General features: G+C 35.0%; 1 protein-coding gene across 2 annotated transcripts in view; it reads right to left on the bottom strand.

Annotated features, from left to right (window-relative positions):
• Positions 1 to 16304, bottom strand: part of CDH9 (cadherin 9) — a gene marked incomplete at its 5' end in the record, with an annotated part of 68002 nt that overhangs the window by 12276 nt on the left and 39422 nt on the right. For both annotated transcript variants that reach the window (XM_080377771.1, XM_080377772.1), the window contains 6 exons: positions 2571 to 2692; positions 3946 to 4082; positions 5415 to 5668; positions 6979 to 7166; positions 8940 to 9107; positions 11401 to 11520. In XM_080377771.1, coding sequence (XP_080233897.1) covers positions 2571 to 2692; positions 3946 to 4082; positions 5415 to 5668; positions 6979 to 7166; positions 8940 to 9107; positions 11401 to 11520 — 989 coding nt within the window. The remainder of the gene's footprint in view (positions 1 to 2570; positions 2693 to 3945; positions 4083 to 5414; positions 5669 to 6978; positions 7167 to 8939; positions 9108 to 11400; positions 11521 to 16304) is intronic.

Genomic DNA, 16304 nt, shown 5'->3' with positions numbered 1-16304 from the left:
CTATCTCATGTACTGAAGGTAATATGTTTTCTGAAATGCTAAGTCAACTACACATAAATGTCCAGATACGAACTCATGCCTGTGTTGAGGAACCTAATTGTTAACAAACAGAACATGAACAAACAGTCTGGATTTCTCATTCTTCTGCAGCTACACATGATGCACACTATCTTTCCAATTAGGGAAAATAATTCCTGGAATTACATTGGTATGCTACATGTAAGGGAGATCTGAATAACAATATGCCTATCTAATAGACCTCTGTCATGTCTGCTAGAAAAGCACAGAATTTACCAGAAAGATAAATTATTTTTTATCCATTAATGGATATTTAATTAGGTATGCCAGACTAGATGGAAATAGGGCTAAGGAAAGTGACAAGCAGTATGCCTAGATTGAACTTGATTCAAATATATGACAAAACCTGTCTGGCTAGTTGATAAAATTACACATGATTTATTTCAATGAAACCTTCCTTTGTAAACTTTGAAACTTTTCTTTGTGTTAAGCAATAAAAGTACATAACTGACTTTGCTATCAGTCATTATACTGAGATTTTAAGATTTCTTTGTCTGTTTCATCTTGTGCAAAGAGAATTTTTTGCACAGACAGAATTTAGGTCATGTGCCAGCTGTTTGAAATGAATGGCTAGAATTATCTGAATGTATTCCACCTGGAAAAAACAGCTTATAAATCACACACACACACAAAAAAAAATCAACAAACAACTATGAGGGTACAATAACCAGAAGTTTAGGGATTTTTTGCTCATTATGTAATGCTTGAACTGTATTCTCATGACAATTTATGTCTCTGGTTAAGGCACAATGTTCTGATCATAAACCCCAGTTGTGAAAGGTGCTCCTTGTTAATTTTTCTGATATTGTAATTTCTTCCACTGTTTTAATTTAATTCAGCACAGCCTTTGATATGTATATCCCTCTATTTATGTCTTTTACATCAAAATTACTTTCTTAAAAAAGACTTTCTTGCAAAAGAATTAAAATCATGGTCAAGTACCTCTTCAAAGCCAAGTGATTTCATTCAAAGTATCTTCTGTCTTTCTAACACACTTACATAAATTCCAGTATTAGGTGCAATGAATAAAAAATAAGTGGAATAGTAGAATTGAAAGCAAGCTCCAGCAATCCACTGTATCCTCTTTTTCTCCCTTTTTGGTCTCTTTTTTTTTTTTTTTTTTTTTTTTTTTTTTCCCCTCTTCCACATCTGTTAAACCATTCATAAAACACTATTTGAATTGCAACTGGTAAATTGCATGTACTTGCTCTGTCTAGAGTTTTGCAGGATCTGAAATTCTAGACTCATCTCAGGTACCATTTATGCTACTTTCAGTGCAGCCCTCGTGGCTGTGTTAAATACAACACTGGACAGTGACCAAGGTAAAACATGAGCATGCTTCCTGACGTGTATCCATATTCCACAGCCCTGTAAAGCCTCTGACTGTTGTATTGTCACTGTGATCTAAGGACAAGCAAAATATCCTACATTCTGATCCTTTCAACATAATTTCTGTGAAGTCAGTCAGCTTTGGTTGGATGGTGTCTGCATAAAACTAACGAGACACAAGGACAGACCTAAACTGAGTTTAGGACGCCATCCTGGTGTCTACGCTTGAGCAGGAACCCAGCCAGATTTGTGCTGGTGAAAATGATCTCAAGCTTTTTCTTCCACTCAAAAATGCATCAGTCTAGAGAATAGGCTTATGCATGGACTTAGGCCCATACTTGAAAGACCATCTTGAGATACCCAATCTGCTATTAAATCCAGTTCTTTGCTAAATACTGTCAGAATTAACATTCAGCAAAACATAGACCTTTCTTCACAGGATTTAAAACTGAAAGTCTGACTGGCATTATCATAAATAGATGTTGGTTCTAATGGCAGTAATACCAAAAGATTTCTGTAATATCTTGGCTCTGAATTCCGTTGGTCTACCTTCTTTCCCAGTTCCCAGTTATTCACTTTATTTTCACTACAAACCTTGTTATTGTCTTTTTAGTTTATTACAGAATTGCTGAAATAGTTTAGAATGACATCTACATGAGCTTTGATCAAATTCTACTTAATTCCAAAATGAAGTTTAATTTAAAATGGAAACAGTTGCATTATCTGTTATTTTTGTAAAAGTCTATTTTTCACATCTCCTTTACTAAAGCATAATAGAAGATTTTCCTCCCTTTTGCACTTGAAGATGTGGCTACATGAGCTATGGCTTTGAAAAAAATCCAGAAAGAATTTGAATTATCAGACAGTATAAAGGTTTTGTAGCATTATGACAAGTATTTCTGAAAAATACTTTCTGATATTAGGAATGAAAAACCACATTAGAGTACAATTTTGTATTACACGTTATGTTATTATACTAGGGTACAATCCTGCATCTTTTATCTCCTCAGTTTTTGAATCAACTGGTAGATTCTGTAGAAGATAGGGAATAAAGAGGCTGGGTTGGTTTGCAGTTGTTCAAATTAAGATACCTTGAAGTAGTCATGAGGATATTCCAGGATAGTTTAATTACAAGTACTTCATTAAAATAAGTATTTGTTTACCTGTCCTGCTTTTGCATTTTCACAAACAAATGTTTCATAGTATTTGGCAAATTCTGGTGCATGATCATTTATGTCTAAAATCCGGATGAAGACAGGTATCTGGCTACTTTGTTTAGGGTTATCTGAAACAAGAAAATTATTTATATTACAATGCAAAGATTTACAGTCTATGTCTATGAAAAGACCTGAAATTATAAAATTTATTTTTTCAATAGACAATAGAAATGTTCATTTTTCTTGATTATACCAAAAAAATTGCATTTCATTTTTTACTGACATGCATTCCATATGCATAAAGCGTATATTTAAAACAATTTGTTCTATAATAGTATATATATCTTTAGAAATAATATAAAGTAATCTTAAATTGATTTGCATTAAAAGAGGTCACTGAGTTATTATGGACTTGTATTCCATACATCAGTGCAGTAAATGATTCATTGAAGAAGCTGCTTCCTGAGGTTGAGCTGTCAAGAACATTTACTTGTTCAAATTGGTAAAGCAGTTAAACAATGTCAGTCAACACAACCACCACAAAAAAAAAAAAAAAAAAAAAAAAAAAAAAAAAAAAGACCAAACACAACTCAAGGTCAAGGCCATATTTGACCAAACAATGAAAAAACATTTATGAGGAAAGTCTTTCTGAAAATGGGGATATAATTAATCTCTCCATATTACCCGACCCCCAGACTGTTAAGCACATAGACTCCTGGGGAATTTATAGGGAGAATGAAGGAAGGGATAAAAGTTGTTCCTTAAAATCAGTATCTCTCTTTCCCCTCTATTAGCAGTTTGCTGGAAAAAAAGACAGGCAAAAGACATCCAGATCTAAAAGGGTCCAACAAAATAGTAAAGAATCCAGGTGAAAGACTTAGGGCCAGGCTTTGCTTCAGACATGGAAGGCAAAGAATTTCCTCTAGTTTTGGCTTCAAATGAAGCTATTTCCTGAGCTAAGTTAAAATGGTTGAAGTAAACCATATATACTTCCCCTGTTTACAATGGTCATTCTGACAGTGTATTATTTGTCATGGATATCTTTATTTTCCAAGGATTTTCCCAAAGACTTAGCTTAGGATAAAGCCAGTACATCACACCTGCACCAAATTATTTGCTGGGAATTCTCAGAGAACCAGTTAACTTGTATAAGATATACTGTATATAGTTTTGTTGAGATTTCAAAATTATCTTTTCATAAATGGGCAAAGACAATCCTAAAGTACCAAACTGAACTTTGAGATGTGCATTTAAAGACACTCTGCATCTTGTTAATAACTGAATAAGGGCAAAACTAATGAAACAAGATAAATCATAGATACTATAGAATTTCAATCTTTTCTTGGTTCTGATGTTCCGAGGTAGATGATTTCCAACTTACTGATTTCAGTTGCTATGACAGTGATGTTGTGCCAGGGAGTTTCTTCCCGGTCAAGTGCCTTTGAGATGAATAAGGATCCATTTCCTGAATAGATGTTAAATATTCTGTCAAGGTCAGTGTGTCGATCCACAGAATATCTGTCAAGATACAGTACAACTGAGCATCACTATCTCCTGTGACAGTGTCTACAGCGACCTCTAAAACATTTCTAATTTTTACTGTGGTTAATCAAGAACATTTTCTTTACAATTAGCTTAAGCTTTCCTGTAGCTACCTGAGAAGTGCAACATGTTACAAATCCTGAACAGATTTTTAAGACCAGTGGGTGGGATGAAAAGCAAACTATTTATGTGGGCAGTTTGTTAGACTGATATTTGAAATTACATTTTAGCTTATAAAGTGAATGCTGGAATAACAACTAAAAAATGAACATTCTCTAGATAATATTTTTGCCAATTAATTGTTTCTTGAAGAACTCAGTTATTGAAGGACATGCATTTCAAATATAATTGACTATCAATTTATAGCAAGATATTTTTGAGATGTTAGAAGGACCATCAAAATCACCATAAAAATCCTAGCATTTGTTGTTGTTTAAGATGAAAATTCCTAAAATCACGTTTTATGACATATTTTTTTTTTTGCTTTGTTCTTTCTCAGCAAGGAAAAAATCATCTTACAGGTGTTGGGATTTTTTTTTTTAAGTTAGTCTAGTAGTTACCAGTTTTAGCAGGTTGAATCAAGATTTTATACATAGATTACTTTAAAATATTTTATTTTCTTCATTCCCTCATGTCTCCTACCTCAAACTGTACTGATGCAGAACATAACAGGCTTGTTCAGAAATGCAGAAATCAGGTTTCATAATCAGTTGCATGGTAAATACACAAATTTCAGTGCTGTGTTTGTCACTGCAGATAATAATAGCAGATGGCTGACAATTACAGCAATTTCACAGCACTGAACTCTTACCTCTAATAGTTATGACTTTATCACAATAATTTATTTTTTATTATAATGTGATCATTAAATAGTTAAGCTATAGAACATGGTGGACAATGTTATATCTAAGGGATTATGAAGGTACAGAAGGCCAACGGCTATCAACCAGCGATGAGTGTAGAAATACACCATTTTGAGTATTTTACATAAATTTGCTGCTGAAAACATGTTTTAAAAGAATAATCTTATGAACAGTTTGGTGAAAGCACTAGAACAAGATGTCATTAAATGCTGACCTCTCATTTCCTTTTACCTGGATCCTATTAGCTGTCCTTCAGGAGCATAGTCTGCTCTGTTAACTGTATTTGCCTTCACAAGCTCCCACTGATATTTATCTGCTTGACACTTTTCAGTAGCCCCTATGTGCTTAATTATGCAGGTGGCCCCCTATTACATTGCACTCTCACCACTCTTTTGCATAAGACTCAACCCACATCTAAAACATTTTATATTGTGTAATGGCTTACTTTATTGCATTCTTTGTTATATCTGGGTCTTGGGCTACAACCTGCCCAATAATGTTTCCTTCCTTGGCATCTTCATCTACCTCTATTAAATACCAGGGTCTGCTGAACACTGGAGGTTCATCTATGTCTTCCACAGAAATTTTGACCATAGCTGTGTCTTTGAATGGCCCCAGTTGGAGAAAACGAGGATCAGGATGAGTGTTGGTTGCTTCCACTCTTAAGGTATATAACTTCTTGTTTTCAAAATCCAGATGCTGGGGAGCAAATAACAATAATAATAGAGAAAATTGTGTCACTTTACAAGAAACATGAGTCAGTTTTTTAATGCTGAATTAGAAATACAGGCACTTTTACAGCAAAAACTTTAATATTTAATGCCTCTTGAAGAAGATGGAATATATTAGGGCTTGTTCTAAGTATAAGGAAAATAGTGAATATTATAGTCCAGCAAGGCAATTATAATCCCTTTGCCTACTACTCATCCAGATTCCTGGAAAACCAGGAGGTTTCAATCTATAGAAGAAAGAAATAGGGAAATTGGACTCAATCCATCACTAGGAGTTGCTAAAGGTCTTATTTGTCTCATCTCATTGGTAGGAACAACTATCCCAGCTCCTAAATGCTCTCTGTCCTATTTCCTTTTTCCTTACTCCTCCCCCATTACCATCTACCCTTTCCTTTTTTGCATTAGAAGCAACCCAGGCCTGTCTCTGGCCTCCATGTTCCAAAGTGAAAAGAAAAACTATGGAGTCTGATTTCCAATGTACATGACATCTGTATTACGTATATCCATACACACACATGTATACATACATTTATATGTGCAAACATATACATGCATGCACATACATAAACCTGCCTGTTTCCAAATATATGTGTATAGATCTATATTTTATATATATGTATATATCGATTAATTGTTACTGATGTGTTCAGTAACAATAGAACTGGAAGGAGCATTCAGAGTGCAACAGTCTGAACACTAAAAAGCTGCAAACAAATCTGTCAGAGATATAGTAATTTGAATTAAATTTCTGCCCATGTCTTTGCTCTTTGGACTTCCATTGACATAATATATAACAACTTGAGTTTCACTAAGGTTGGACTTAAACCAAAACAGATTTTAGGTACTGGGAATACCTGACTGTTGGACAGATTAGAGAGGGACAATTTAGCCTGGGAGGTGTAAGTTCATCAGACTTCAGGTGAGCCTCCAACCCTTGTGAGCCTTACTGCAGTATTCAGCTGACAAATCCCCCTGTGAACTGAACCCATCCAGGTTTTCACAGCCCTAATTTGAAAGTACTGTGTGTGATAGTACGTATATATTGAACAGACAGCAGCCACTGAAATATTGCTTTATGTGAAGTGACATGCCAGTAAATTTCCCTTGAGACTTGAAAATAACAGATACCTGCTGAAGAAAGAGAAGAACAAAACTAATACAACAACTCCTTGGCAGCCTGACCCCTCATGAGATCTAGTCTCCCTTTCCCTGAAAAAAGAAAAATAACGATAACACCTGAAGAGCTAAGTACATATAAAAGAGGGAGAAAAAATAAACCTTTTTGACAGTTATAATCCCTTCCTGTGTGTCCTTGTCAGTGATGATATCAAACATGTCTGATCCATCCCCATTGGAGATGTTATACTCAATCTCTGCATTTTCACCCACATCAGGGTCATTGGCTTTAATTCTGCCAAGAGGAGTCCCAGGTGGCGCAGACTCAGGAGAGCTGAACTGGTAGGTGCCTGGAACAGCAAAATCAAGCATTTTTTGTTTTGAGAAGCTTTGTTCTTCTGAATAATAAACATCTTCAATTTCACCTGGATTTTTTAAGTAACTTGAAGTTTGAAACACTGTAAGAAAAATGCAGTTAGTCATCATACTAAACTTTAAAACAAGATTTGGAGTTGATTGACAAACTGTCACAAAAATTCCAAGTGATTCTTCAAAGCCATTTAGTGCTGTGCTTTTAATGTGTGTGTGTGGTTTTTTTTGTTTTTTTTTTTTCTTCAGCTTTAAGGAACAGAGAGCCTCAACAATAAGAAACAGTTCTAACCTTGATTATTTAACAGTAGATATAGATATATTTTCTCAGTTTTCTAGAAATATTCCCAGATATATTTAGAAGTAGTAGGGGACTTTGTTTTGTTTTCTCAAGGCACAAGAGTTTTAGAAATCAGTGTGGATTTTGAAAAGAGTTTAAAATAAAATAGGCACTTTTAAAAAATTCTTTTGAAAAATACACTCAGGATTTGTAGGTGTTCTGTGTGAAAGTCATTCATTCATCTGTTATTGGTAATACATACTAAAGTGTCATGGTAAAGAACATTTGGATACATGTTCATGTTAATTGCTATAGTTAATTGAAATGCAGATACATTCAGATTTTCTTTAATTTACTGTGCATATACTTGTGCTCTTTCAATGGTTGGTTTCATTTAATGTTTTTTATAATCAAGGCTTGCTAGAAAGAAATCTGATTATACATTTTATTCTTGCCCATGTGTTTGAAAAGTGAATGTATATATATTTTCTGACAACATTTGCCATAAAAGTCTAACTATAAAGATAAGCTGTTGCAGAAAAAGTGTAAATCCAGTGTTTTTCTTCTGGTTATTCTGTCCAGTCAGAACTAGACAATGAAGATCTCTCATCACTAGGCAATACACAAATGTTTCTAAATCAGTGTTTTCAGTTATTTATTACCAATAATATGAAAAAAAAAAATATCTGATATAGTCAGCATTTGCATGTGACATTCCTGAATCTGATGTTATTTTTTTTATCTGTTTTCTTATGTAAATTAATATTAATTTACTGAGTGAAGTTGTAGCACTGGAAAAATACCTTAAAAGTCTGACAGAATGCACACCTGCACCTGATAAAATGCACAATCCTTATTTGAAGGGTCCAATAATGACCTGTATGTTAAATATTAACTTGTAATGAAGTACAGTCGAGTATCTTTCTTACAACTACCCTCTTTTCCCGTATTTACATGCCCTTTGCTTTCTTCTAAGACACTTAAGGGGTCCTGAATGTTCCTTTTAAATACAACTAATATACCAAACATCCGAGTGCTGAATGGGTTTTCAACCCCAATTGTACAAACTACAAAAGTGTCACTGCAAATACCTTATATTTATATAAATTTATAACAAAAAGGAAGCTAAACATGTGGAACTATAAGTGCCTCCAAAAACTTCTAGATTTTGTAATTGAATTCCTCTAAAGGCTTTCAAGTCACTGCAGTTAGCCTAGGTTATTGTTACAGCTCACATTCCTGTAAGCACACTAAGAATGGGAAGTAAGTTTATCATTCCAAAAAGTATTTTGCTCTTAAAGAAATGGAAGCAGTGATTCCCATTTGCCTTAATAATGCTGCAACATAGACACAGCAGTGGGCTAGTATTTATACTAAATAAAAAGGGAGAAAAAAAATCCCAGATTGTGACAGTAAAACAGCTGATTTTAGAGAGTTTTTTTGGAAAACAACAGAACTATGAGATGCTCCATACTCTGGGGGAAGCGAGGTGGATTGTCGTTGACATCCGTCAGAGTGATGTTCACAGTGGTGGTCCCTGATAGTCCTCCCATCTGGCCTCCCATGTCCTTTGCCTGGATGACCACTTGGTACTGTTCCCTGTTTTCTCTGCTCATGTCCGGTAAAGCAGTCTTGATTATGCCTTGGAAAAGAGAGGAAAAGAAGAAACAGAGAAGTGAAGTACCACCCACTTTAATCTCAGAGTTTTTACATGGATTCACATAAGGTAACTGTGCAGATGTTAATCCATAGTAATCAAAACAAGAAATACAGCAATAACCCTTTCAATCTATGGCTGATTTAATGTGATTTTAAGAAAAATAAAGGAGAAATAAATGTAACAGGGATATTATTCATTGTTTGTGATGTGCTAAATGAATCTAATCATTCTTTCAATGACAAAAATATAAATTTGTTGAATTAATAATACTTTTCAGCTACTGTCCCCAGCTATTATTTTAATGCATTTTTAACCTCCAAACCTGGTGAGGTTTTGATGTTATACCGCAAGGCTGAACTCTAACATGCCTTGGATTCATTCTTTGGGCTGTAATAGAGCATAGATTTTAATGTCCAGTGATGGCCGCTGTAAGATAGCTAGGGTTATAAGTAATAAAAAAAAAAAAAATTAGACAAGACTATAAAATCTTTTCTGGGTGTCCAGTCTCACTAATTTCATAAATGTAATTTAAATGCCTCAGAGTGTTCTGCAGACACAAAAGTAGGGAGCTCAGGAGACAAAACCAAAAATCCCATAGCCTGAACACAGAAGTCACCTCAATTCTCTTGGGGTCCAGAGCCCAAAAGACCATTTCATTGAAGTGGACACACACATGTTTTCTTTTAGAAAATCAAGCAGAGCTTTTTATTATTATTATTATTATTTGGTATTTTGAAGGTGGTGGCTTTGCAAGGCTGAAGTGATGAGGGTTTTCTCTTGTGAAGTGGGAGAATTTAAATACAGCATCCTTCTTGCCTGGGGTATTTACACCTTTGCCTTTCCTTTCTCAGAAGGTGGCTCTCATTACAAGCTTATCTTGATATGGAAACTGGTTTATTCTGCAAAAAGCAGCTACATTGGAAGACTCCTATTCATAGAAAGAGAGTGAAACAAAGGAAAAAAAGAAACACCTTTGTAGTCTAGTGGTTATGGCATTTATGTCTGATCCAGGATTACCGGGTTCTGATTACTTTACCTAGGCTTGTTAATATATGTAACATTAAAAAGCAAGTTGGATAAAAATGAAAGATAATCCTAGAAACAAAGATGAGAGCCCAGGTCTCCCCAAAACCGTTTGCCTGCCTGATCTCCTGCTGCTATCAGTTAATGACCATGTGGTACTGAGCCTGTTTCCCTGCTTATGCCTAGTACATGTGTTTTGAGTAGGAGACTGGAGAAAAGAGAAAAAGAAGAGAGACAGGGAAAAGGTGGAAAAAACCCAAACACTTTAATCCTAGGCAAAATTATTATGCTTCCCTTTAAAACTATAGCCATGTGACATACAATCTTTTTTATATAATGCCCTTGCTGTATTTAAAAAAGAATTTGTTTCAAAAGGAAATTAGGCATCATCTGATTGTGCTTAATGGATTATTAACTTCAGGGATTCTGGGCACAATTGCACTTAAACTCTGGATTCTCAAACTAGAAAAATGTAGATAATGTGCAGGAACAAGATAATGCAATTCCTGCTAAATCTTATGTGCATTAGGATTAAATATCTGGAGGAGAGGAGAGTGGTGTTCTTTGTTTCTTTTGTGAATCCTGATTTTGGATTATAGATATCCAAAGTTCAAACAAGTTTTTCTTCTTTGTGTCTGTCTCTTATGTAATTTCTGGTGTAACAGTGAAAAGGGTGTCCATTCATACTTTACAACTTAAAATCATTAATGCTTCTTGCTTCAATTCTAATAGCTGTTGGAATCAGAGTACAGTTGTTAAAAACTTCAACTTAAGGAGTTAAAAAATGTCAAAAATCAAGAATCAATCACAAACTTTTAGAAATATTTAATTTACCTTTGGGGATATATATTTTTTAAAACCTTATATTCTGACATTTTCCAGCTCCTTTTTTCTTTTCTTAAAGACAAACAGATGAAATTCCCAGAAACAGGTGTAAAATAAATTTTAATATTTTCATGATTCTTTGGACCCTTTACAGTAAGCTACATCCTTGCTGGACTGTTGTCCTTTACAGTTAACACTCATCTTCTGGTACCAAGTAAAGAAGTTCTTCTGAAATAATTTTATTTTAACAGAAAAAGGCATACTTTCACTGTGATTCCAGTTGCCATTTAGAAAAAGTGTATCAACTTCATGACAAGTCATATGATACCATAAGCTTGTTCCAATATTTAAATGCAAGTGAAAAACCTCTTGATCCCTGCATCCTGTCTCTGTATTTGCAAAAAGTAAGACTAAATGAATTACTAACCTGTTTCTGGATCCACTGAGAAATATGGCTGTCCCTGGAGGATGCTGTACACCACTTTGGCACTGTTTCCATAGTTGGCATCATCAGCGTCTGTGGCTGTCACTTGAATAACAGATGTACCTAAATGGGTACCAAGCAAGGAATCAGCAGATTTTAAGACATCTACTTCTTGTAAACCACATAGAGTTGTTTCAGTATTAAATTCAGCCAAGCATCAAACAGCACCCAGTGAACAAACCCAATGTTACCCTACCCAAGCAAACAGTAAAATAAAGTCTCATCTTCTTCATGACTAAAACTAAAAATTTTATTACTTAAGATTCATGCTTCAGTTAAACATGAGTAAATGCATAGGGATTGATGCGCCTTTGAAGCCCAACGCAACATTAGGTTTTGGGTGATCAGACTTGAAGATTTTTATTTTCTTATAACATGACCTCAGTTGAAACTGTTCACTTGAAAGGTAGGTAAAAAGTGTGAAAGTACCTTTATGATTCTTAAGATTGGATTACTCAGTAAATTAACCTAAAACAAATTTCCCCATATTAATTTTCTGCTTATATGACAACCTCCAAATATCTGAAGTCAGAAAGAATAAAAAATTTTGTCTCATTGTCCTGATTTCAAATGGATTGAATTAATGTTCTTCCTAGTAGCTGGTACAGTGCTGTGTCTTAGATATAATACGAGAATAATGTTAATTTACTGATGTTTTAGTTGTTGATAAGTAGAGCTTACCCTATTTCAAGGACTGCTCAGTTTCTCATGCTCTACCAGTGAAGAGATTCACAAGAAGCTGGAAGGAAGCACAGCCAACCTGAACAAGCCAAAGGAATATTCCATACCATAGAATGTCATGCTCAGTATATAAACAGGTGGGAGTTGGCTAGGAGAAGCCAATTGCTGCTCAGGGACTGGCTGGGCATCAGTCTGTGGGTGGTGAGCAATTGCATTGTGCATGACTTGCTTTTCTTCAGTTCTATTCCCCTCTCTTTCTCTTTGTGGTCTCCATTTTCATTACAATTATTATTACTTGTATTAGTAGCAGTATTATATTTACTTTATTTTAATTATTAAACTGTTCTTATCTCAACCCACAGGTTTTAATTTTTTCTGATTCTCCTCCCCATCCCACTGGGGGGAGGGGCAGAGTGAGTGAGCTGCTGTGTGGTAATTAGTTACCAGCTGGGATCAAACCATGACACTCATCCTAACTGATTTTTAAGATGCTTTTAAAATATTAGCTTGGTTTTGCAATAAGAAATTCTGGGTTTTTTTTCTCCCTGGATCAAAGTTATCCACCTGTGTGGCAAATAATTGCCATTAAACAATAACTACATTTTTTCAGCATTCACTTGTTTTGCATGGAAGTGGCTTACCCGTGTCCTGTAATCACAATGAGGAGAATATAGGTTATATGGGATTAAGAGCACTGTGAACCTTTAAATTTGGTGTAGTTTATGGATTAGAAGCAAGTGAAAGCTTCTATAAAGCCTTTCTTATAAGATATATAAATGGAAAAAACAGTTATTCAGAAGTTTTTGTGTCTAAGCAGTTTTCAAGATGTCAGGACACATTTTGCTAACATGATCTAGATATGACAGATGTCTGGATAAATGCAGGCAGTCCAATAGCTAGGAATGTAAAGGCCATTAAATCCTTGCCAAGGGCAGAAAGGTGACTGAGAAGTAGCTCTTCACCCTATTTGTGGCTGGGTATTTTTTAAGTATCTCACGTTCCTTATAAGAAAAAAGTCTAGTGAACACTGTCCACTGAAGTGTTTCCTTTTTTTCTTCACCTGCACCCTCTCTAGATTGAAGTTCACCCAGATAACTTGAAGTATCTGTCTTGACTATAAATTTAGAAGATGCTTATTTACCTGTGACTAATGCAATTGAAATGAATCATCTCTACTGTCACATCTACTGTGAGGGATCGGGGAAAGTAGAAATCCAGACTAATCAAAACAGATTTATGAAGGCATATATTGTTTGATCCTGTTAGCTGGATCTGTTTTCTTATAGTATGTAATACTTTTTTACACATAATAGTTTTTCCTACATAATAGTAAGAATTCCAACTATTTCAGGTTATCTGAACAGCATGACAAGAGGGGAGGAATACTTCCTTCTGTGCAACAAACCAGCCGAATGAAGTTGTAAAACTGTTTTATCACAATTCATCGAACTCTGAAGAGGATTTTTACCATCTGCAAACTAGATTACTTTTTCTTGGTTAAACAGTGCCAAGATGAGCTGTAAAGGTAATCCTGAAGAGGTGAATATTTAAGGACAATTTTATCACTAACAGCGTCCAGCAGAACTGCTCGTCTGGACAAAAAATAGATTTTTGAGAAATGTAAAGTTCTATGACTCTTATCTGCTTTCAAAAGAGCAAACAAGTTAAAACCCATGCCTCCTCAAGACTAACAAGGAAAAGAGACTTAATATCACTTCCCAGCCTATTAAAAAAAAAAAAAAAAAAAAAAGTAAAATTTGTCAGTAGAATCATATGCTTAATACTGTGTGCCAGTGTAGCATCTCGAAGTTAATGCTCAAGGGAGAGGTGTGTGTCCATCCCACACTTTCCCCAAAAAAACCCAAAATATCTTCATCAGGAAAACTTTTGCTGTGCCCTCCTGATCTAGGCACTCTTTTGGTACAGGCACAGATGTTGGTTGTAACAACTGAATGCACATTAACTTTCTTTTCCTATTGTACTGTTATGGTGAAAAAAAGAATGCTGATGCCTGTTTTGAGAATGACTTTTTGTATATATATTTGTGGTTGTTGTTTTTGTTGTTTGGTTTTTTTAAAAAAAAAAAAGTCATTACAGAGCTCAGGGCAGTCTTTGGGGAAATTTTTATCTTTGTCTCATTGGAATGTATATCTTTGTTTCCTGAGGCTCAAGTGCCGTATAATTATGGTTGCTGAGGACAGCACAGAAGCTGTAACCCTACAGAAACTTTGTGGGTCATCACCAGACAATTCAGCTGGATCTTAAATAGTTTGCACAATATCAGGCAGGGTTTTTTTATTTTTTAATTTTTGTAAAGTGGTGAAAAAATAGGGTTATAACAGCTGTTTCTTCCTAGTAAACTAATAATACAATTGTGAGAAATGATTAACAAAAGTATGTCCTCAGAAAATTTGTTGTCAGCATGCAGTTCACACTTTTCTCTGCCAACAGTCTGCTGTGTCATAAAGGAGAATCCTCACAGACAAAAGGAAATGCTTGTGCAGCTTTTTTTAGGTTTTTTCTCAGGTTTTTTCTCAGGTTTTGGGATCCAAAATTAAACCAGTCTGGATCTTTCTAATTAAAGATAATTATGCCCTGTCCTCACCTCCAGCTGAATGGTACCCATAGAATGTGAATGTATTTATCAATTTGTTTTTTTATATTCTCGATTAACTCACAAGCAGCCTTTCCCCCACATTTGTCAGTGAAATCTGCATTATTTAAAATACAAATCAGGCTGCTAGATTAGAAATTAGAAGTTTTCTGAGATACTTAAACAGCTGCCAACAAGAGCAGTAATGAAGAAGTGAAGTAGAGCCTGGGAAGAACTGGGGGTGGTTTAGGTTTTTTGTTTGTTTCTCACCATCCGGCTCTATTTTTAATGGGCAATAAATCAAATTGATTTTCCCAAGTCGAGTCAGTTTTGCCCCTGATGGTAATGGGAAGTGATCTACCTGTCTTTATTGCAACCCATGAGCTTTTCCATATAATTTTCTTACCCTGTTCTGTTGAGGAGGAGTGAGAGAGCAACTAGATGGCCCTCTTGCAGCCAGCCAAGATCAAACTGGTGTGAAAGCTGACAGAAAAAATGTGAGAATAACTACAATAGCAGTCTGAGTGATAATATCACTTTTCTGCAAAACAAAGTGAACTTCAACCCAAACCTACCCAGCAAGCCTATCCCATTTCAGGATGGGAACTAAATCTCGGAGTTAAGAGGAATGTCTTATTTTCTTTTCCTCTCTCTTTTTCTTCTTCTTTTCCTTCATGCAACTTGCAGATTGTTTTGTTGCATTTATCTCTCAAAGATTCTCTCTATGTCTTCATACAATGAGTAAGGAATAGCAGTTTGCTGAATGTGTTGAATTTGCCAAGCATCAGCGTGTTTTGGGGTTTTTTTTCTTCATTTTTTTCTCTGCTTAGACGTACATTTGAGTCTGGAAGCTAAGGCACTTTGAAAACACAGCTGTGATGGATGGGGTACTAATTTAAGGGTAGAAAAATGAAGAAGGATAATTGTGAAGATAACCTGAGAGAAAATAAATTTAGATTAAATTTGTGTAAGTAGTGTCTTTATGTGCATGTGTTTGTGTGTGTGTATGTATGCAGGTATGTGCATGTAAGAATGTACAGTCCACAAAAGGAAAACTGAATTAGGGAGAGCATCACTCCACATCTAGGACAGTATAACTCAGTGTTAGGACTAAGTGCCACTAACACAGATATCCAGAACTCAGGAGGTTTAAGACAAAATTGAAAAAAACATTTGAAATGAGAATGTTTTTTCTGAATTATGTTTAAAGTATTTTCAAATTTTTTGTGCTTTTCAGTCTTTGAAAGTGTCTTTCTGGTATAATTAAGTCTTCTAACACCATACCAGAGCGCATTGCAAAACTGTAATAAATAACCTGCAGAAGACTGCTATAGTGCAAAAAAGGTCTTCCACTGATGATATAGGCACATATTTTGCTATCTTTTCATGTAAAGTCATACTCTTCAGCATGTAACTCTTATTCCTACTTGGCTTCCTTGGTTGACATGAGTTAAAACAGCTGCCAGTCAGAAGAATATATCTGCATCTATTTGAAAATGCTATTTTTACTGATAACTTTTTCTGTAACCTTCATTTTGAACAGTAATCTCCAGCTTGAGTGAAAAAAATGAGC

Source organism: Falco punctatus (genome assembly GCF_963210335.1).
Source record: "Falco punctatus genome assembly, chromosome: 3".
Taxonomy (NCBI): domain Eukaryota; kingdom Metazoa; phylum Chordata; class Aves; order Falconiformes; family Falconidae; genus Falco; species Falco punctatus.
Note: the sequence above shows the minus strand (reverse complement) of the source record. Positions and strands in the feature narration are given on the sequence as shown.